The sequence below is a fragment of the Phacochoerus africanus genome, chromosome 6, assembly GCF_016906955.1.
Source record: "Phacochoerus africanus isolate WHEZ1 chromosome 6, ROS_Pafr_v1, whole genome shotgun sequence".
In the NCBI taxonomy this organism is placed as follows: Eukaryota; Metazoa; Chordata; class Mammalia; order Artiodactyla; family Suidae; genus Phacochoerus; species Phacochoerus africanus.
Genome location: NC_062549.1, coordinates 14,996,810 through 15,018,567, shown reverse-complemented (window position 1 = coordinate 15,018,567; position 21,758 = coordinate 14,996,810). Strand labels below are relative to the sequence as shown.

Sequence of the window (21,758 nt, the reverse complement as noted above, 5' to 3'; positions counted from 1 at the left end):
GAGGCTCCTGTGGGGGGGGGGGGTCTCAGGGGTGACACCCCGCTCCTCACACTGAGGGGTGAGGGGAGACACACAGAGAAGAGCCTGAGGGGTGTGCAGGCTCCACCTAGACCATCCGATTCTCCACGGTGGTCCCAGCGCCCAGACCCGGCACCTAGCACATAGCAGGTACCCAGCCAAGTACTTGTTCAGTGAGTGAGCAGCGCGATGGGCTGTGGGGGTTTCACGTTACAGGGACACGGGGGCTGCTGGAGGCGAGTGGCGCCACACGTCCCTGCTTCCTTAAGCTGAAATCAGTGAGGGCATCCGAGAGCCTCAGGTCACCTGGTCCTCACCTGGAGAACTGCCTCAGCTTGGCTTCTATGCTCCGGTGTCTCATACACATCCTGGTCAGGGCGGAGCCGATCTCCCTGGTACCACCTGAAAAAGCAAGAGGTGAGGTTGAGGGACCAGAGACCAGCAGGAATCCCTGCGAGCCTTAATGAGAAAATGAACGGGTTTAAAGACTAGCCAGATGTCGCCACGTTCTAAAACCCAAGCCACTGTCCTTCAGCCTTCTCACCAGGCGTGTGCAGAGATGGAAATGTACTGAAATGGCCACATCTTTCTATATCATCCCCAAAGCAAAGCTACCTTCATATGATACGCTCCAATTGTTTCTAGTCCACCTGGGTTTTTGTAAGATGCCGAGTGTGACCCAGAAATTGATTTTACAACCCACTGATGGCTTTGAAACATACTTCTCTGGGGGAAGATGATCAAAATAGCATCCGATGTTTAGGGAAAAGCTGCAGTGTTGTTGGGTTATTTTCCACTTCTGGCCAAAGGATCCTCTCCACATTATTCATAACTAATAAAGCCACACCAACTAGCTGTGTCAAGGCACACATTCTAGAATGTAAGGAATTTAGAGAAGAGCAGGGCTAGAGTAAAATGAAAGCATCTTTTTTTCCCCCCATGGGTTTGGGTAACACCAGTAAAAAGACATCTTCAAATGCATGCAAATGTCGAAGAAAGTTGAAATACAGATTGGTTTCCCCAAAATTCTTGTCATACTTTTCCCTTCAGGCACACCCTTTTCTAAGATTATTTTTGAAGTCCCCTTCCTTCCCCCTGTTAGAAGCAATGCTTAAATCAGCATTAACTTGGGTGTGGGGGAGGGGGACGCAAAGCATAACTACAGATGGCAATTCTGCACTGACCGCTGGAAAGCGCAATTATAAACGTTATGAAATCACCAGGGCTCGTGAGACCAGAGGGACAACTGTCAAAAAAAAAAAAGCGCTATTTTTAACCGAGAAGGCCTTCAAGGGGGAAGCTGTAGGAATTTATGGCGGGTTTAACCAAGTCAAGTTAATAGGAAAAAATTCCCTCCCTTATTCATACACGTGACATTATTATGGGTTGTATTTTCCATTGTGCCTTCTCTTCTAGAAATGCCAATGTGCTGTTTTAGTGCCACCAATTTTCCATTTTATTCTGCAAAACAATCAGGCTTCCAGAACCAAAAAAAATCAGTAATAATAGTAATAGATGCTGAATATGTCTATAGTTTCTTTTAGTCTGAAAAGAAGCCTTCTGAAGCAAACCTTCCATTCCTCTAAACAGGGTTTCTCAATCTAAACACTACTGACACATAGAGGCGGATGGCTCTCTGTTGGGGGCTGCCCTGCATGTTATAGGCAGCACCCCTGGCCTCAGCCTCCCGAGAGCCTGTGACATCCAGGTCTCCACACAGTACCCGGGGGTCCCTGGGGAGCAAAACGTCCTCCGATGAAGCCTGCTGTGAAGAACCTGAGCAAGAACCAAAAGCCACCTGAAGCTGACTTTCTAAATGGCCAGAAGGGTAAAATGTTGCCCCATGGCTCCTGGCACCTGCCAGGAGGTAGCGACCACCTGAACCTGGCCATCTCTTCACTGCAGCTCACGCTGCTCCACCGGGGAAAACCAGTAGAGGGCGCTGTTTTCACACCAGCAACGTGCCTTCTGGGCTCACTTCAGGTTGTGAAGCGTTTATTGCTTATAAGCAAGGACCAGGAACACTTTATCCCCAGGGAAATAGCTCCCGTTTGTCCTGGGCCTTCATTTGATTAAAAGTTAATCGCCTGGCCATGCAAGCAAGAAAACTATTCACGGGTGGGAGGACTATAAGCTAGTACTTTCCGGGAGGAAAATTTTGCAGCCTCTATTAAGAAATGCCTTTAAAAACAAGCCCTCTCTTTGACCCAGCATTTCGACTCCTAGAAATTTTACTGGAGGAAACAAGGGTGAGAGCAAATCCTCACACCTATGAGGACAGTCACAGAAATGCTGTTTACGGCGGAAAAAGCTGGAAACAACATCCTGTTCTTGGGGGGGCGGGGGGGGGGTGATAAAGCCTAGGACACGGCCACCATGGCAGAGCACACGCAGTCACCTAAAGCGCTGGAGAGTGATGTTCTGGGCCCCAGGAAGTGAGTGGTTTGCGTGCAGGGGAGCATGTGCTGGGCCCTGGGATGCGTGCTTTACACACGTGAACCCATTTGAGCTGCACGACACGCCCAGGCGCGCTGGTGTTATTATCAGCCCCGTTTTACCGACAGGAAAAGCGCCCTCCGTAATGTGACTCTGGTCACGTGGCTAGTAAATGGGAATCCAGCCCAGGCTGAACCTCCAGAGCCCATGCGTGTAGCCACTTAGCGTGGGACACTACAGACAAAGCGAGGTGGGACAGGGCAGAGCCAAAAGCCCAGACACTCTGTTAACGTAGCCATACACCCTTACAGGTGTTAGGGCTTCACAGTCCAGCTTACCAGTTTGGGCTCCTAAGCCTCGAATGATCGAATTGGCTCCGATCCTTGCTAGGTGGCTACAGAGAGCTGCCTGATGGAGAGCTGCATGGATGGTGAGCCACGCCTCAGGTTCCCCAAAACAGAACTACTGCTGGAGATCCCCTCAGCCTGGCTCCCTGACCCCATTTCTCTGCTCCATGATTTCTGCTGGCTTCCCAGATGCTTTCCTAGGTTGCCCCTGGTCATCTGTCATCCCCAGGAAAGCCCAGGGCTTCCCAGAAACAGCTGAACAGTGATAACAAGCAGTTGGGGCACATGCTGCGTGCGCTCCATCACGGGGCCGCTGCAGCACAGGCCTTCCGGCGACAGGAGGAGAAAACCTCCCAACAGCTGTGTCTGCATCCAAGTGGCACGAGGACAGGAGAGAGCCAGCCGACATCCTCCACAGACCTCAGGGCCCACCCAACCCATTGGAATTACTGCTGATCTCGGCCACCGGGGGCCCCCCTAAAAATAGCTCTATCTGTGTGTGTGCTTCACTGAGTCTTCTGCTCTCCGGACCCTTGCTAATACTTTAAAAAACAAACAAACAACAAAAAACAAAAACAGCAGGTCTGAAAAAGTTTCCGAGGAAGCCAGCTGGAGTGACCAAGCCAGGGCAGACATCTGGAAGAGCCCCAAGTTGACCGTGAGAATATTTATGGAATCAAATGACTGAGACGTACTTAGCAGCTTGTGAGTGAGGATGAGATTCTCCTTGTTTCGGTTTTTCCTGTATCCAGCACCCGTACTGAATGTCCCTTTGCAGAGAGAAATGGTAACAGTTTGGGCTATACCAGGAGGCAGGATAAGGGGCTGGGTTTGTCTTTTGTTTATTTATTGATTTTTTTCTTGTTTTGGCTCTACCTGTGGCATATGGAAAAGGGCCCAGGACTGAATCCAAGCCACAGCTGCGACCTACGCCACAGCTGCAGCAACACTGGATCCTTAACCCACTGAGCGAAGAAGCCAAGGATGGAACTTACATCCTCACGGACACTATGTCGGGTTCTTAACCCCCTGAGCCACGACGGGAACTCCCTCCTTGGAACTCTTGAGCTGTAGGGACCCACTTTAATCATCCAAGATACTCTCAAGATCCTTAGCCGAATCCTATCTGCAAAGCCCCTTCTGTCGTGTACAATAAGATAGTCACAGGTTCTGGGGATGAGGACATGGATGTCGGGGTGGCAGTGGCGGGGGGCCATTATTCTGCTGACCAAAGAGGAGTAGGAATTGTTAATCTGGAGAGTGCATGGAGCACGGTGGTCACCTCCCCAGAGTCCATTCATTCATCCCCAGATACCTAATCTGGGGCAATGATCTGACTCCATCCCTTTCGGCAGTGGCTGGTTTGGGGAGAAGACAAAAATGGTGAGAAGGTTGTTGGGGAGGCCTTTGGTGAAAATGTTCCTGGATCTTAAGATCAACACACCAAAGGGACCCCCACAGAGTGTGAACAGGAAGCAGGCTGCCCAGTGGCTGCGGTCAGCCAGCTTTATGGGCGTGGGAACCCCTGCCTCAGGATGCAGCCCAGCCTGTGGACAGAACACAGAAGAAACCAGAGTCTCCAATGACCTGGGTGAGCCAAATTAACACACTCGGAGCCTGCTCTCTTGGACCTGGTTCTCCTGTTCTGCAAATTCACACATTTCCTTATCTTTTTTATTTTTTCATTTTTTAAAGTTTTATTTTACTTGATTGCAATATCCATATTTGTGAAAGCCACTCGCTTTGTTCTTATCTTTCTAAACACTTATTTTGCAGAAACAATCATATCCGAAAGATTTACATCCGTTATGATTAAATAGCACAATGACATACGCCTGGCACACACAGGGCTGGGAACACGCACGACCGGCCCTTGGTTAAACCTACGACTCGGGTAGAAGGAATGTGTAGACAGAGAGAGAGAGCGAGAGAAGCCCATTTCGCTTCAAGCTTACTGCAGGCAAGGGTTGGCGTATTTTAGAGAGAAAACAAAAAAGCCCTGGTTACATCAGTGGGTTCTGATGCAGCCATCAGATGTAGCCATCACCGGCCAAGTCCCACAAGAAGGCAGAGGCCAGAGTAACTCACTCAGGCCTGGCCAGAGCATCCATCCACATGGATGGACCAGCCACCACATGGCAGCCCTCACTTCTCCCACATCTAAGATCGCCCTTCTCCTGGCTAATGGGTGCGTGGAAGGCAATTAACAGTACAAAAGATGGCTTCTTTCTTTGGAAAGCCAGAATGGCTCTGTTGGGGCTCGGTGGACCGCCCCAAAATGTGCTTATTTTGAATTAAACTTAAGAAACGACCAATGCAAAGCAGACACACTGGCCCTCCTCTGTCTCCCTGAAAACAGGAAATACCTCTCTCTTGTGAACGCTGCCCTCCCTGAATCCAGAGGCAGAGGGACACCCTATTGCCAGAGACAGGGACCCCAGGCTGAGAAGCCTGTACAGACAAACCTGGTTACTTCTTTTTTTTTTTTTAAAGGCCAGAACCTACAGCACATGGAAGTTCTCAGGCCAAGGGCTGAATCAGAGCTGCAGCCACTAGCCTATGCCACAGCTACAGCAGATTCGAGCCGCGTCTGCAATGTACACCACTGCTCAGAGCAACACTGGATCCTTAGCCCCCTGAATGGGGCCAGAGATTGAACCTGAATCCTCAGGGATACTAGTCGGGTTTGTTACCCCTGACCCATAACGGGAACTCCTCCCAAACCTAGTTACTTCTTTAATTGACTTCCCCAAGCCCAAACTCTGCTTAGGTTCTACCCTAATAGGGCACCCCAAATCTAAGTTTCTTTGTCCCGTCAACTTCTCACAAATTTATTGTCTAAAAAGTCTAAAAGTTGCCTGCTTTGGGCACTTCATTGGTCCCAGTTCTATGAGGCCTCCGTGCACAAGAATTTAAAATGTGTTTCTTTTTCTCCAGCAAATCTGTCTTGTGTCAATTTTCTTATTAGTCCAACTCTGAGCACGTAAGAGGGGTGGGGAGCAATTCTGCCCTGATAGTCCCTTCTTCCTAACATCTCAGCTGAGAAGGAGCATCCCGAGGGGGCCCTGGAAGGAACTCCTCATTATCAACAGGTGTGCACCAACCAAGTGGTCATTGGAGGCAACCTGAAGCTGTAGCAGTGAGAGGTTCAAGGTCAACTGGCTGCACGGAGTCCATCTCTTGGTGGTTCTGGTAAGCTGCCCTGGATAACCAGCTTCTAAAGGTGTCCCCAGCCCTCAATCTCTCTTTGTTGTTTATTTTCATGTCACAAAGCTCAAGACAGTTGTGTCACCAGCCTCCCGCTAACAAAGCATGGAAAGTTCCTGCGGAATCCGGGACCACTTGCACAATGACCACGGCAGGTTGTAATGCTGTGGGGGTTCAGCATGCAAGGGAGGAACGTCTCTCTTTCACCTTCCTCTCAAGCCCCGGCTCTCAGAGCCCAGAACCTGCCACGTCAGGTGTCTTTTCATCTTGATGGCCGGCTGGAGGGCTGCCGTGCATCGCACCATCTGCTGCCCTGGGGGATGCCCGGCGCTTGGCACGGCACCCGCAGCTCTGCATACACCAGCATCATGCCTGACGGTAAAGCCGGCACCCTCCTGCAATCTGGCTGCCGTGTTCGGGATGCTTTTATTTCGAGTTTAAGCTGCTACGGAGTTCCTGTCCTAGCTCAGTGAAAACGAATCTGACTAGTACCCGTGAGCATGCAGGTTCGATCCCTTGTCTCACTCAGTGGGTTAAGGATCCAGCGTTGCTGTGAGCTGTGGTGTAGACCAGTGGCTACAGCTCCAATTTAACCCCTAGCCTGGGGAAATGCCATATGCCACGGGTGTGGCCCTAAAAAAAGAAGCAAACAAAGTTTAAGCTGTTACACGGCCTTTTGAAAGGGAGAGTGAGCCTCAAAGTGACACCTGGGTGTGAGTCTGAATTCTAAGAAGGGAGCTCAAGTCTGATGTCCCAGCTACTAAGGTCCAAGCTTTACCCAGATGTTCGGTCAAGGGACCAAGCCCAAAAGGCCATCAGGTGGACCCCTATGGGGAGACCCACAAAAGGTCAGCAGGCAGCCCTTGAGAACCCCAGGCAGGGAACCAGTGGGACCTCAGCTGGAGATGGGCAAACCCACTTGAGTTCTAGAACACGGAACTTCTGCGTGACCTGGTCTAGGCTGGACTAGGTGAGCTCATCCCCCATTTAAGAGATCTGCTCCCATGGGAGTTCCCGTCGTGGCATAGCAGAAATGAATCAGACTAGCATCCATGAGGATGCAGGTTCAATCCTCGGCCTTGCTTAGTGGGTTAAGGATCTGGCATTGCTGTGAGCTGTGTGTATGTCACAGAGGCAGCTCGGATCCTGAGTTGCTGCGGCTGTGGCATAGGCCAGCGGTTACAGCTCCAATTTAACCCCTGTCCTGGGAACCTCCATATGCTGAGGGCGCAGCTCTAAAAAGACAAAAAAATAAATAATAAAGAGAGAGAGAGAGATGCTCCTATGGCTGCCAAGATGCTGGAGGAGAGACAGGGGTTGTTGCTATGCTCTACAGACACTGAGGCTACTGGCATCTGACTCCCGTGTCGTGAGCTGAGGAGGCAGCCCCTGCCCTCTTGGGATGCACAGCTCATCTAAACTCAGAAGCCATAGATTTTTGGAGTGACCATGGGGCTGAAAGGTCATGAAGCAACAAACTAGCAGTTTCTTGCTGCTCGGCATCCCACACTTGCCCTAATGAGCAGAGAAGCCCGATGCCCCCTCAGGGGTCCCGCACTCACTGCCATTCCTGTTGCTCAGGAAAACACATCCAAGTTCTTCAATGCGCATTGGGGAGATGGCTGATTCCTGTCGGGGACACCGTCGTTTTCATTAAGGGTCAAAGAAGGCACTCAGGGTATTAAGAACGTCAAACTAACAAACTGCTTCTTCTGGCTTCATCAGCGTTCTATTCTTATCCTTGGGCACGCAGAAACAGACAGCTGGGAGAGTTGGTATTATTTGATGCCCTACATTTGTTTAACTACAGGCAAGGATGAGACAGGGAGAAATAACCAGTACCTGGTATTACGAGTTACCATACAGACCGCCTGCCATTGATACCAGCCAGGGAAGTGAGCTCCACTCAGGAGACACTCATCATCCATAAATCGCTGACCAATGTCCAAATACCCTACGCTAGTCCTGAGCAGAGCTTCAAAACGATCCAAACATTTCTATCTGTGCTCTTTTAAATCACCAAAACAGTCTTGCAACAAAGACACCATCTGATTTCAAGGAAACGAACCAATGAGAAACGTGAGTAGTAGTTTCAGCAGTGGAAGGATCTGTCCCCTAAAGGTTGCTTAGCACAAAAGGGGAAAAAACTTAAAAAGATTTTCAAAAATAAACCCTGAAAGCTCCCCAGGACAAAGGAAGCATAACTTCCCTTCTGCCACAATGGCGAGCCTGACATGTTTCCATCCTCAAGGAAGAGAAAAACACGCAGAGTTTCCTGTGCAGAAGCTGTAGTAAGGGACAGTCCAGCTCATGTTCACGGGATGGCTGATCCTGCGCAGTCAGCAAATGCTGGGGAAGGTCGGCGACACGTTTCGGGGAAGATGTCCTTATGCCCACGCAAGGTGGAAGGTACTGCAAACTGTTGTTGGCCGACAATCTTCCAGCCAATCTCACATGCCCCCGCTTCTCCCACTTCACGACTTTTTGCAAAGCAGAAAAAACAAGAAAGAAAGAAAAAAACCAAAAAAACAAAAAAAAACACCCCCCACACAGTCCTACCACCATCTGGTGGCTTCAGACCAGCAAGCACGAGATTCTGGTGCGCACCGGACTGGCAGCCACAGAGACTGATATTCCTCTTTCTTTGTTGCTGTTTTAAAAGCCAAGCGAGAATGGTAATATGGAAACACAAAAACACGGACATGCACACAGTTCTAGGAAAATCCGTTGTAGGAGCAAAGGCATTCCGGTGGGGGACTCTCCCTGCCTTCATTACCGAGAGTATGGCGCCTGGTTGAAAAGGCGCTGCGGGGGGTCACCGGGGAAATGCTGCTGGCTCCCTGCCACCGTGCACTCCCGCTGTGCGAGGGTCTGCCTCTGTTCCACGCACAGGCTCGGAAAGGTGCTCCCACTGGAGCCAGGCTGGAGCAACTTGGGGGCGCCAGGTCACGGCAGCAAAGCAGAGGGGGGGTTGATGTGCAAAACCACATGTCAGTTTCTTAGCTTGTGAACCTGAACTGTCGGGCAGATAAGATGCTCACGGCTGCTGGTCTGAGCATTATCTCCCAGGCAGCTTTCAGGGCAGGCCAGATAAATCAGAAGGCGGCCTGATGACCAGGAAACCGAAGAGGGCGGCGCTTTTCTTAGGGATCAGAGTAAGGGCCTGATGCCCCATCTCCCCCAAAGGGATGAGACCCCACTGTGAGCCCCTGAGGCTGCCTCTTTAGCTGCCCTCTCGCTCTGCCTCTGCTGGTGACCAGACTAACCATGTGACCAACAGGTTATCCTTAAAACCTCCGGGGTCTAGAATCCGGTTGCCCTGTGTGTTGCTGGCCTAGCAACGACTCTATAAGGGGCTTCTGTACCTCCCTGAACTATGCCAGAATGTGCTGACTTTACCATCTCCCAGGAAGCAATCTTGCTACTTTCCAAGTTATTAAGACTAGCCACCACTTACTGAGTGCTGGTAAGCTAACAGGCTCTTGCAAGCACATTGTATTCAATTTTAAAAATCTCATTATACTCCCCATACAGGCATCATTATAAGGCAGGATTATTAGCTTCATTCTACAGATGAGGACAAGGGGGCTCAAAGAAGTCATCTGCCCAAGTTGCACAGGAGAACCCAGGATTTGCATCCACAGCTGAGCCCAGTGTTAGGACATTTTTTTTTTATTATGATTAAAGTGTAGTTTGATTTGCAATGTTGTGCCAATTTCTGCTTTATAGAAGCAGAAAAAAAATTCGGTTACCCAAACATCCGTGTGATCAGCCGGACTCAAACCACACTGCTGCCACTTCCTTGCTGGACTGTGTGTGGCCTGGCTGGTCTGCATGCAAGGGCCTGGGATCAGGTGGGACGTGAACTGTCTCTGCATGCGTCACTTCCTGCCAACTTCCTGTGGCACCAGGATACTCTTTATTCATGCAGAGGACACTTCCCTAGTTGCCAGGAGAATCCTTCCCCAAATCACCCTTCCAGCTACTGACCCGACCTGGGAGGGACCACTATTACCAGAAATGGCCATCCCCTCTTCAGCTTAACTCGGCACCCCCTGGTTTTCTACAAACACTGTCGTCTCCTAAAACAGCACATCATGGGACATGTGCACATCTCTGGACATAGTAGGTGCTCAACAAACCTAAGTGGGACCTGGGAGACACGCCAAGCTTCGAGTTCTAGGCTTAGAACACTGGCTTTTCCCAGTTCTCTTAGGACATCTTCCTCTTCCTCACTCTTTTTCCCATCCCTACCCCTCACCCTACCTATCACTGCAATAAGGAACTGATCAGGAGAAGCTAAGATGTAAGATTCTAAGGGGGAAATGGTCACATTTAGACGGTGACCCCACCAGTGGCCTTGGAAACACAGCCAGAGTTCCATCTGGTAGCTAACTGCCTCGCCAAACTCATCTCAGGTCATGTAAACAGACTTCTTACCATCTTATTTCTTTCTAGTTCTATCTCAAGGGGTTCTGCATCGATGTCTGGATGTGTTTTTTGTTTTTCTTTTTTGGCCACCCCACGGCACGTGGGGTTCCTAGGCCAGAAATTGAATCTGGGCTGCAGTGGTGACCTATAGCATAGCTGCGGCAATGCCAGCTCCTTAATCCACTGTGCCGGGCCAGGGATCGAACCCCTGTCCTTACTGCTGCAGAGACATCATCTGTCTTCTTGTGCCACAGCAGTAACTCCTGGATGGTTTCTGATCAAAGGGTAATTGAAACTCCAACCCTGGCCCAGCCAACAGCAGGCTGGCTTTTACAGAGAAAGTAGATCTAAGGCTCCAGCAGGCAGAAAAGCAGCCCAGTGACCAACCAAAGTGTCCTTGGGACCCTACCAGCCAGGCCAGCCCTATCCTCCTGCCCTCCATGCAGGGTGCCAACTGGTTTTAGTTCCTGGTTCCCCAGTTGAGTCTCAAGGTCAAGCAGCAGTAATGTGGATCCAAAAACCGTTCCCTTCTCCACACAAGTCTTGGCAGGTGAAACCCAAGACAACCAGGTGTCCTGGACTTGGAGAGAGGCATGCAGAACGTGACTGCTCCTCCTGTTGCACCCCCATAGGACAATGGGGGGAGAGGCTTCTGCTGGGACAGGTGCCTGCTGATAACACTTCCACACCCCTGGCCAGAAGGCCTCCTGCCAGGAGTGAAATGACAACTCTCAGTCCAGAGGAAAGAGAAGGCTTGGGAGCCTCTGAAGATGTTTGAGGGCAAAGTGGCTCAACGGAAGCCGAGGGTGGGTCACAAAGTGGCTCTTGGTTCCCACTGGCCTCGACCTCCCCCCACGTCTGGGACATTAAGAAGCTCTCTGTGCAGCAAGGTGAGCATGGAGCAGTCTTTCTCCTCTGCCTTGTGGAGAACTAGCAGCTCAGAGGGATGGGGTCACCGAGGAAAGGAGGGAAGGCGAGAAGGAGGGCACCAGGCTGTCACCTCCCCGCTCCTAGGCATGAACACGTGTTGCCGCATTTGTGGCACTGTCCTGGGCTTATTACTTCTTGGGCCTCTGTCCTTCATGGACAGGTGACCTCCTGGTGGTCAGTGAAAATGTCTGAGCCACCCCTGAATTCCTAATGTCTGGCAAGATGCCTGACCCACCTCTGACACATTTCCTGGTGGGGCATTCAGGGATCAAGAAGGACTCAACAGATATTTTGCAGATAAAGGAAACCAAAGAAGAAAACAAAAGTTTAATAATTGGACGATATATATCCTATTCTGAAGAGCTGAGCTAAATCTGAACTCCCAGGAGACAGCGAGAAGAGGTTCTTTATGGGTCTTAGACTCACCCGCGGATCCACTCTGCTTCATGGTATGAAAACAAAAGGGAAAAGGACTTCTCAACCCAAAAACTGTGAGCTCTGGGAGGCCTGCCTGGTTCCAGGTTCGATATCACCCAGGAAAAGAGCATGTCTAAATGCTAATTTGATAAAGATTATTTAATTTACTTATTTGGCTTTGTTGTGGCTGCACCTGCAGCACGTGGAAATGCCCTGGCCAGGAATCGAACCCACCCCTCGGTGGCAACCTGCACTACAGCTGCGGCAATGCCAGATCCTTAACCCACAGTGCCACAGGGGAACTGATCAAGAATATTTAGATCAATGTTTGGTTATTCAGCCCCTCCAATGGAATCTTTGAGCACCTACTATGTGCAAGGCATTAAGTAACAACAAGATAGCAATTCTTCTTCCACGTAAGAACATGCACAAAAGAAAAATAATGAAGGGAAAATAAAGAATCAGGTCTTTTTGTTTTAAAGATCTGGGGCTGATAATGGACCTCAAAAGTCCCCATTAGGATGGAAGAGAGCCCATTAAAATGTTCACAACATTTCAGAACATATTTTTTTTTTCGGAAGATAATTACTAACGATCTCAGGAAGCATCGGATCCCCATATATGCTGTTAGAGAAGCCTTTGCAGGAGCAGCTCTGTTGCCATGACAACCATCACTTGGCTGCATATAAAAGAGGACCAGGGACCTACCAAATGGTATTCTCCCCAGTCAGCCCTGTGATTTCTTAAAGCCACTTTCTAAAGGACCTTCAGCATCTCAGGGTAACAGAATTGACAAGCTGAATGAGACCTCAGGAGTAACCCAGTTTTAGCATGTCATTGCAGCTTCTCCTTTCTTATCCTTGCCTAGACTCAGCTGAAACATCTCTAGGAGGCAGAGACCTCACCTGACCTAGAGCAAGAGGGCAGGAAGCTTTCCCCCATAAGCCTTGGAGTGAGTGGAGCACAGGGTTGGGAAGAGAGGGAGTTATTTGAAGAAACTTTCCCTTCCCAAGCAGAAGGCTTGGGTAAAAAGCATTCAAGCCTCCTTGGCAATGCCTGCTGTGAGCTCAAAGAGGCTGAGCAAAACAAGAAGAGCCGTGGAAGGTCACTCCTCCCAGGTCTTCAGTTCAGAGCTGGTTTCTAATTGTGCCATTAAATGCTACCTGGAAATTCATAATTGTCATCTAAAGAGAAAGAGCACCGAGGACCCTGGTGGTATTCTGTGAGCCACTTGAGGGGCTGCGCATGGCAAAAACATAGCCACATGCCTTGCGTCCACTTGCTGGGTACGTGGTGCACGCGTGTGCGCGCACATACACGCAAACCCACCGGGAGGTGCCTCTTCAGTCCCCCCTTGTGGCGCATCACCAAAGAGGGCTTCCCCGAAGGGCCTGGTTATTTTTTGAGATGACTGTACCTGGATTCTTAGGTAACTCCCAGGGGGACACATTTACGCAGACCAGGATTGGGAGAAGAGGACGGGGTGAGCTGGGGTGATTGCTGGTAAGTCGTTTCCATCATAATAGCGAGTGCAAGCCTTGCGGAAGGGGAACCCCACACCTCGCCCATGCGTGCTGCTAGAACGGACAGCATGGCCGGCGGAAGGGCCTTCCAGATCCAGCCGGCGACCTCCACCAGTCTCCTAACACCACCCGATCACAGTGAGGCTCCGAGACAGCAGGTGCCTGGGGAGCTCTCGGGGGTGTTTATTTCCGTCCCATCTGGGATGGAATGGCCCAGAACCCCCGCTTCCTTCAATTCACCCTGCCCTGCATCTCACCACTTCCTAGATGCTTCAGACACCACCTGCATCTGTCTACAGTCACTCTGGGTCACTGCGGCGCTACCTGGGACCCCTGGGACCACCATCCTGAAGCAAGGTTATGGCTCACTTCACATGAGCAAGAGTGAGAAAAGTGTAAAGGAAAGAATCTGTTTTTAAACTGCAGCGTACTCAGGGGCTTATAAAGAATCCATACCGTCCCTAAAGAAGAATCTGAAAAAGTGAAAGGGATTGGCAGGACCTACAGTATTCTCCTTGACACCAAACATCCAAACAAGCACAGATCTGATCTCAAGACAGCACCGAGGAGTTCCCGTCGTGGCACAGTGGTTAACGAATCCGACTAGGAACCATGAGGTTGCGGGTTCGGTCCCTGCCCTTGCTCAGTGGGTTAACGATCCGGCGTTGCCGTGAGCTGTGGTGTAGGTTGCAGACGCGGCTCGGATCCTGCGTTGCTGTGGCTCTGGCGTAGGCCGGTGGCTACAGCTCCGATTCAACCCCTAGCCTGGGAACCTCCATATGCCACGGGAGCGGCCCAAGAAATAGCAACAACAACAACAACAACAACAACAAAAGACAAAAAAAAAAAAAAAGACAGCACCGGTGAGCAGGGGTCTCCCCAAAAGGCTGTCATGCAGCCCCTGAGGCTTTCCCACCCGTGTTCCCAATAAGGACCCTGGAACTCCGTTGGGGAAAGAACCCAGCAAACTGTCTTAGCTGAACTTCATCAGCAAACGTTAAAGTCCAAGGCTGGAATTGGCTCTGGGGAGATTTAGTGTCGATTTGATGAGCATCCTGCAGAGATGACATTACACCACTACAAACCAGCAGGGACAACCAGGGTAAGACGGAGGCACAGGGCGGCTCCCACTGGAAGGCAGAGGACAAAGGTAGAGGGACTGTCAGGAGCAGACCGCTTCTCATTCCAGAAAAAGAGCTGGCCCTTCCCCGCTGAGGGCCTATTGGCTGTTTCTGGATCAGCGCGTAGGGCCGTAGGAGATGGCACAGCGTCTGCTAGGCAAGAAGGGCTCTGTGTCCAGAAAGCTGAAAAGACCAGCTCCCAGTCCTGGAGAAGCTGCTTTATTTATTTATTATTTTTGTCTTTTTCTAGAGCCGCACCTGCGGCATACGAGGTTCCCAGGCTAGGGGTCAAATCAGAGCTGTAGCCGCTGGCCTACACCAGAGCCACAGCAATGTGGGATCCGAGCCGCATCTGCAACCTACACCACAGCTCACGGCAACGCCAGATCCTTAACCCACTGAGCAAGGCCAGGGATGGAGCCTGCAACCTCACGGTTCCTAGTCAGATTCCTTAACCACTGAGCCACGACGGGAACTCCTACCTTCAAAGACAATTAGCCAGTTATTACAGAGCTGAAACCGACCTCTCAGGTAGAAGTCTTGGCAATAGGGATCTTCTCATCTCAAGCACAAAATGGGAAAAGCAATGACATGTGAATGACTTCAAGTTTAAAGAGTGTGTGCATCTGAGTGTGTGTGAGAGAGAGAGTCTATATATAGACACAAGTGAATCCAAGGGTAGGGACGGGTCTTAGCCTGACAATACTACACCCCTGGATTGACACTGAATTGTATCCAGCCCACAAACAAGTATTCCCAAGCAGATTAATAATTGTTAAAAATGAGACTAGAGAAACCTGATTTTCTCATTTTTTAAGGTCAAAAGACTGACCCATCAAGCTGATGAATAAGCCCAGGACACGCATCATCCGGCCATGAGTGCCCCAGCAGAGGAGCAACCAAATGCAGGCTACGCCTCTAATTTCAATCATCAGAAAACAGGGCTTGGTGCCAGTGTGAGAAGGGAGAAGGAAGCCTTAGGGGACGTTCTGGCCAGCCCTGGAAAGATGGCCTATCAGTGATAGAGAGTAGCAGGCCCAGCTCATGAGGGATCTAGAGCCAGGCCCCCAGGTACCTCTCAGCTCAGGCAAGCCAGGTGAGCAGCGGTGGCCACCAAGGTTTAGAACTAGGTTCATGCCTTATCACTGTTCCAGCTCTCCCTTCAACTAAGGGTGTAACCTTGGGTGATATCCACTCTGAACTGCAGTTTTCTCCTCGGTACCTCCTTTACGGACCCACTGAGGAAGGACTGAGTGAGACAGTCCAAATAGGATGCCGAGCACCAGGCCCTGTGCAGAATAAGCACTCGACAGATAACTTGCTACTGACATTCAAAATTTATAGTTCTCCAATTCCAGACTTCTTCGCTGCCTTTGTGTGTACAGTTTCACACAAGATTCATTCTCTCAACTAAGTCTGGTTTTGGATTGACATCCCACCTCATTCCCAGATGAATTTGAGGTTTCTGTTTAATACCTCACCTGCAGTTGAAATGACCAATTAAGAAGAGGAGGTTACTGCCTTCAAAAATGGCCACAGAAAGGCCCTTCAAGCTTCTTGGGGCTGCTGTACAGCTGCACAGGTTGTGTACTGCACAACTCCAGAGCCACCATTCCCACAGACAATGAATTGTGGGCACCCTAATCTGGTTTTATCCCAAATCTGGAATGATGTTTGAATGGAGTTTGAGTCTTGGTACTGCCAGCCCTGCTACCCCCTGCCCTCTTCTTTCATTCCTTCTTTTGGCAAACTTTAAAATAGACTAATTCACTCTCAGCAAAGGGATAGCTCCCACCCCAAAGAGCTGGAGAACAGAACGGGGTAACTCTCTACTACTGAAACCATGTTTAAATAGAGGCTAGAACTTTAGAATGGGTAAGCAATGAGGTCCTACGGTATAGCACAGAGAACCACATGCAATCACTTGTGATAGAATATGATGGAAAATAATAAGAGAAAAGGAATGCGTGTGTGTGTATATGTATGTATATACATGAATGACGAGGTCACTTTCCTGTACAGCAGAGAAATTGACAGAACATTATAAATCAACTATATTTTAATAAAATTTTTAAAATGATTTTTATTTTCTCCATCATACCTGGTTTACAGTGTTCTACCGATTTTCTACTTTAAGAAAAATGTTTTTAAAAATAGAGACTAGTACTGGTGGCCCACCACCTATGTAAACAAACAAAAAGTCAGACATTCAATTCTCAGCCATTACTCAACTGAGAATGAAGTTGTAACACCCTTTTGTATCCTTTCTGAGTGGATGGGCAGATTTTTCCCCGTTGTCGAGAGGACATCTTTGCCCCCACTATGGAGACGGAAAATCATCTCTGATTTTTGAACCAAGAGCAGATCCACCAGCAGACCTCAACTTACCAAAGAGGTGCACATTCCAGAAATCTGTTTATATTTCACCTGTTTTGGAAACAGACAAGATTTCCTCCTCCCCCTCCCCCCCCCCCCCCCCCCCCGCCAAAGAAGCAAGGTCATAAATGGTAATTAAGTTCTCAGGGCCACCGACAAACTGAACCCATTACATGTCTAAACCAGGTACTACTGAACCTGACCATGTCCTGTCACAGTGTTTCTATAGGAAAAAAAGTATTTGATTTCAATTTGGAATGTGGGTTTTAGTGACAAAGAGAAAAGGGCAGAGGGAGGAAAGGAAGTGACTCCTGCATTTGAAAGGAGGACACTCTTTGTGGGCTTAATAAATATTCTACACCTGCCACACACAGACGCAAAGATGAATCAATAAAACTGCCCTTGCTCTAAAAAAAGCTCACAGGCCCATGGTACAAAATGACAGCTAAACAGGCATGGATGGTACAGTGTGATAAGGTTACAGATTTGGAGAGTCAAGAGGAGTTTGTCTAGGTCGAGACAGACCAAGACAGGATATTAGAGGGTCCCAAAGGTTAGGAAGATATAGCAATCCAGACAGAGAGAAGAGTATGTGCAACGGCCAGGCAGCAAGAGGGAGCAGAGTGGGTCTGGGGGCCTCTAAAGAGTCCTGAAGTGGCCAGAGACATAGACATTGAAACACAGATAGATAGGCAGACAGAGAGACAGGCAGACAGACATAGAGGGTGGCTCAAAGGATGAGGCTGGGAGAGAGGCAAGAAGACACCAGATTTTGAAATGGCCTCAGTAATAAGGTCAGGCTTTGGGGGGGGGGGGCGGGGGTGGTGGGTAACTTCAACCCATGGCAAACGGGGGGCCACAGAAAGGTTTTAAAGAGGAGGCGTGGCCAAGAGGCAGAAGCAACCCATGTCCCCCCATGGATGATGGGTAAACAAGATGTGGTATATACAGACAATGGACTATAATTCAACCTAAAAAGGAAGGAAATCCTGTTGCATGCTACAAACATGGGTTACACCAAGTAAAGTAAGCCAGACACAAAAAGACAACTACTACATGATTCCACATATATGCGGTATCTAATATAGCCAAGTTCCTAGAGAAGAAAGCAGAATGGTGGTTATCAGGGGCTGGAGGCAGGGCGAAATGGAGAATTATTTGATGGGTATAGAGTTCCAATTAGCAGGATGAAAACGTTCTGCAGATCTACTGCAGAACAACTTAGAGATACTTAACCCTACTGAAATGTATACTTTAAACGGCTAAGGTGGAGACTGATTAATCAATTAATTTAAAAATCAGGGGTGAGTGGTAGAGGTCCCAGGTGAAATGGCCAGTCCTTGGTTACGGGTTTTTCTTTTTTCAAAAGAAACATAATAGTCTCTCAAATCCACTGTAAGCTCTTCAACAGCAGGGACCGTTTCTCAGGAAACGGGGGTCCGCTGGCATTGGCAGGTGAAAGATGAGTGAGAGAGATGCTCCTACAGGAAGGGCCTGCCACAAACTACTTATCTCCAGGGTCGTCTCTGACACCCCCCCGCCCCCAATCCCTCTGTGCCCTGAGTTTGCAATCTGTCTCATCTCTTGCCTGTGTTCCTATTGGAAAGCCCAGTCCTAGTCGAGTGCCTCTGAAGAACACAAGGGCACAAGCACCAGAGGCAGACCTGGGTTCAAATCCCAGCTTCCCCCGTCTCTACTGGGCCTCACCTTCCTAAGCCTCAGTGTCCTCAGCTCTAAAATGAGGGGTAACAGTAGCAGGTTGTTGAGAGGATTCAGCGAGACAGTGCCTTTGAGAGACCCAAGGCCAAGCACACAGTAAGCGCTAAATGCCGCTGTTCCCTGTGGGGGTCTCTTACACTGTACTCTGTGCAAGATATAAATTTTTTTGTTTGTTTTGTTTTTTTGCCTTTCTTGAGCCGCTCCCGTGGCATATGGAGGTTCCCAGGCTAGGGGTCGAATCGGAGCTGTAGCCACCAGCCTACTCCAGAGCCACAGCAACTCGGGATCTGAGCTGCATCTGCAACCTACACCACAGCTCAGGGCAACGCCGGATCCTTAACCCACTGAGCAAGGCCAGGGATCGAACCCGCAACCTCATGGTTCCTAGTTGGATTCACTAACCACTGCGCCACGACGGGAACCTCGAAAAATAAATATTTCTTAACGGTGATGCCCAGTCGGAACACCTCAACAGAATGGCAGCTGGGTGGTGGCGGAGGTGGGGTGGGGCGGCTGCCAGGCCCAAGTGAAGCACTGGCAAAACCTTTCAACAAATGCAACAGTCACATACTTGGTTCGCCTTAATCATAACACTTCTTAAAAGCAGAAGTGGCCCACACGGACCTCAGAAAAAATGGACAATAGAGTCTGGATGAGCTAAAGGGCACCTAACCATCGGTCACTCCTAAGCAGAACAAATACATACTGCCAGGAGCTCTATGATAGAATATTATCAGACCTCAAGGAGGAGAGAAATCCTGACACAGGCTATGGCATGGCTGAGCCCTGAGGATGTTTTCCCGAAGGAAATAAGCCAGTCACAGACAGACAAATGCTGTCTGATTCTACTTAGAGGAGGTGTCTAGAACAATCCAATTCATGGCAAAGGAATGTGGAAGAGCCAGGGGCTGGAGTAAGAGGAAAAGAGGGGAGCTGTCATCTAATGGGTTTCAGTTTTGCAAAATAGGAAGCTCTGGAGTTCCCGTCGTGGCTCAGTGGTTAACGAATCCAACTAGGAACCATGAGGTTGCGGGTTTGATCCCTGGCCTCGCTCAGTGGGTTAAGGATCCGGTGTTGCAGTGAGCTGTGGTGTGGGTCACAGATGCGGCTTGGATCCCGTATTGCTGTAGCTGTGGTATAGGCCGGCAGCTATAGCTCCGATTCGACCCCTAGCCTGGGAACCTCCATGTGCCACGAGAGCAGCCCTAGAAAAGGCAAAAAGACCAAAAAAAAAAAAAAAAAAGAAGGGAAGTTCTGGATGCTGCACCACAATGTGATACACTTAACACTATGATGGAACTATATACTGAAAATGGCACTTTTAAAATATAAAGATGGAAATCTTTATAATATATGTATGTTCCCCACTATTAAAAATGAAAATGAAAAATCTCAAAGGATCTCAACAATCTCATCTCAGCCTCAGTTTCTGCTCTGGGGATCGTTCTGGAGGAGAAAGTGAGATAAGCACAGGCATGTGACATCTTCCCCAACCAGACCAGCCTGGTGGTCCTTGAACGAGTCATTCAGAATCACAGGGTGAACCAGCCCAGGCCCCCGGGCCTTTGAACCTGCATGTCCCCTGTCTCTTCTCAGGACCACTTTGCCGCTGTTAGAGGTGATAACGTCAGGTCCTCGTGGCTCTGGGCCACATCTGCCTCCACCTGAAACAGGAATTCAATTTCCTGTTTACAAAGGCAGGGCACAGATCAACCAGACCAGGTATGAAGACCCTCAGTGTACACAGGAACATGCGAACGCTCTGTGTGACCACGTCAGAAGGCTCTGCACTGTCCTAGGCTTGCGTCTGCCACACGAGATGCCCGTACAAAATGCAATGCACACACAGCCACGTTCGTGTGCACTGGGGTTGACAGGGAAGCTGGCGGAGGTTAAGAACACACGCTCCGGCACCTTCTCGGTCTGTCTGTGCTGTTGCTGCTGCCACTTTTTCAAATGTGCTTGGATTTCAGGCAGTAAAACATTTTGTGAGTTCAAGTTCATGTGCCTGAGGTACAGTGGGGCCAAACAAACCAAAATGTTGGAGTTTGGAGCAGAGAAAGGTTTACTGCAGGGCCACGCAAGAAGACAAGTGGCTCCTATGCCCCCTGCCAACCCTAAACTCTTCTAAGGGTTTTCGGCAAAACATTTTCATTTTTTATTTTTAAAAAATTTTTGGCCATGCCCATGGCATGCAGAAGTTCCCAGGCTAGGGGTCAAACCTAAGCCACAGCAGCGACTCGAGCCACAGCAGTGTGACAATGCCAGGTCCTTAGCTCACTGAGCCACCAGGGAACTCACAAGCAAAGCATTTTTTAAAATCTGGTGAGGTAGGGGAATGACAAGGTTTGTGATCAGAGGGTACACAGTTCTCTGATGGGCTGACGGTGAGATAATAGGGTGGAGTCACTTTATCAGTCTTTAGGCTCCAGGAGGCCTGGGAGATATGGGCTCGGGGCATCAAGTAGTTAACGTCCTCTTCTGGTGAGGGGTTTTCACATTTGTAAAACAACTCAGGAAATGGCCCCAGAGGGGAGTGAAAGCAGGGGACATGGGGGAGGGACTTGTCCCGGGAAAGCCCCAGAGGGTCCTGCTCGGCTATAACCTCATCAGTGTTGATTTGTTTGGTGAGCTTGGCCCACATGCCTCTGTACCGTTCTGACATCCTGCCCATGGCAAGATGATGCGACTCAACTCCCCACAGGCCAGGGCTGGACACCGGCAGCACCAAGACAGATAAGACCATCCACGCTGCCAAGGGCTGTGGTCTCAGGAGAGGGTTACATGCATAAGCAAATGGGCACCTGCTTGTCACAGGTATTATGATGGAGTAGAGGGGTGTGAAAGGAAGGCAACAGAATAACAGATCTGGCGAGCGTTTCCCGCCCCCCCCCAATCCTCTAACACATTCCCTTTCTGAGTCTGAAGTGATTGCTGCTGCTGCTAATATCCGGGCGAGAATTAAACTCTTCTCAATTCACCCCTTGAGCAATAAGGCATTTAGCGGCTGAAATCTTGATTGCTTTTTCATTTCAGAATTCGAGCTCCTTGAGGAAAAGGGGGGAGTGATTAGCCAACAATCAAATTAGCTCCCAGAAATCCACACCTAAGGACGAACATTTCATCAGCCCTCGGCCTGCAGCAAGTCCTACTGTTTTTCCAATCAGGATTATGTAAGTAGGAGACCCGCAGCTGGAACGGCGCTGGTGCCCCCTCCTGCACACAGAGTGGGT

General features: G+C 49.6%; 1 protein-coding gene across 9 annotated transcripts in view; it reads right to left on the bottom strand.

The window, feature by feature from the left end:
- MTSS1 (MTSS I-BAR domain containing 1) overlaps positions 1-21,758 on the bottom strand; it is a 171,360-nt gene that overhangs the window by 38,465 nt on the left and 111,137 nt on the right. For all 9 annotated transcript variants that reach the window (XM_047783276.1, XM_047783280.1, XM_047783281.1 and 6 more), the window contains exon 4: positions 336-420. In XM_047783276.1, coding sequence (XP_047639232.1) covers positions 336-420 — 85 coding nt within the window. The remainder of the gene's footprint in view (positions 1-335; positions 421-21,758) is intronic.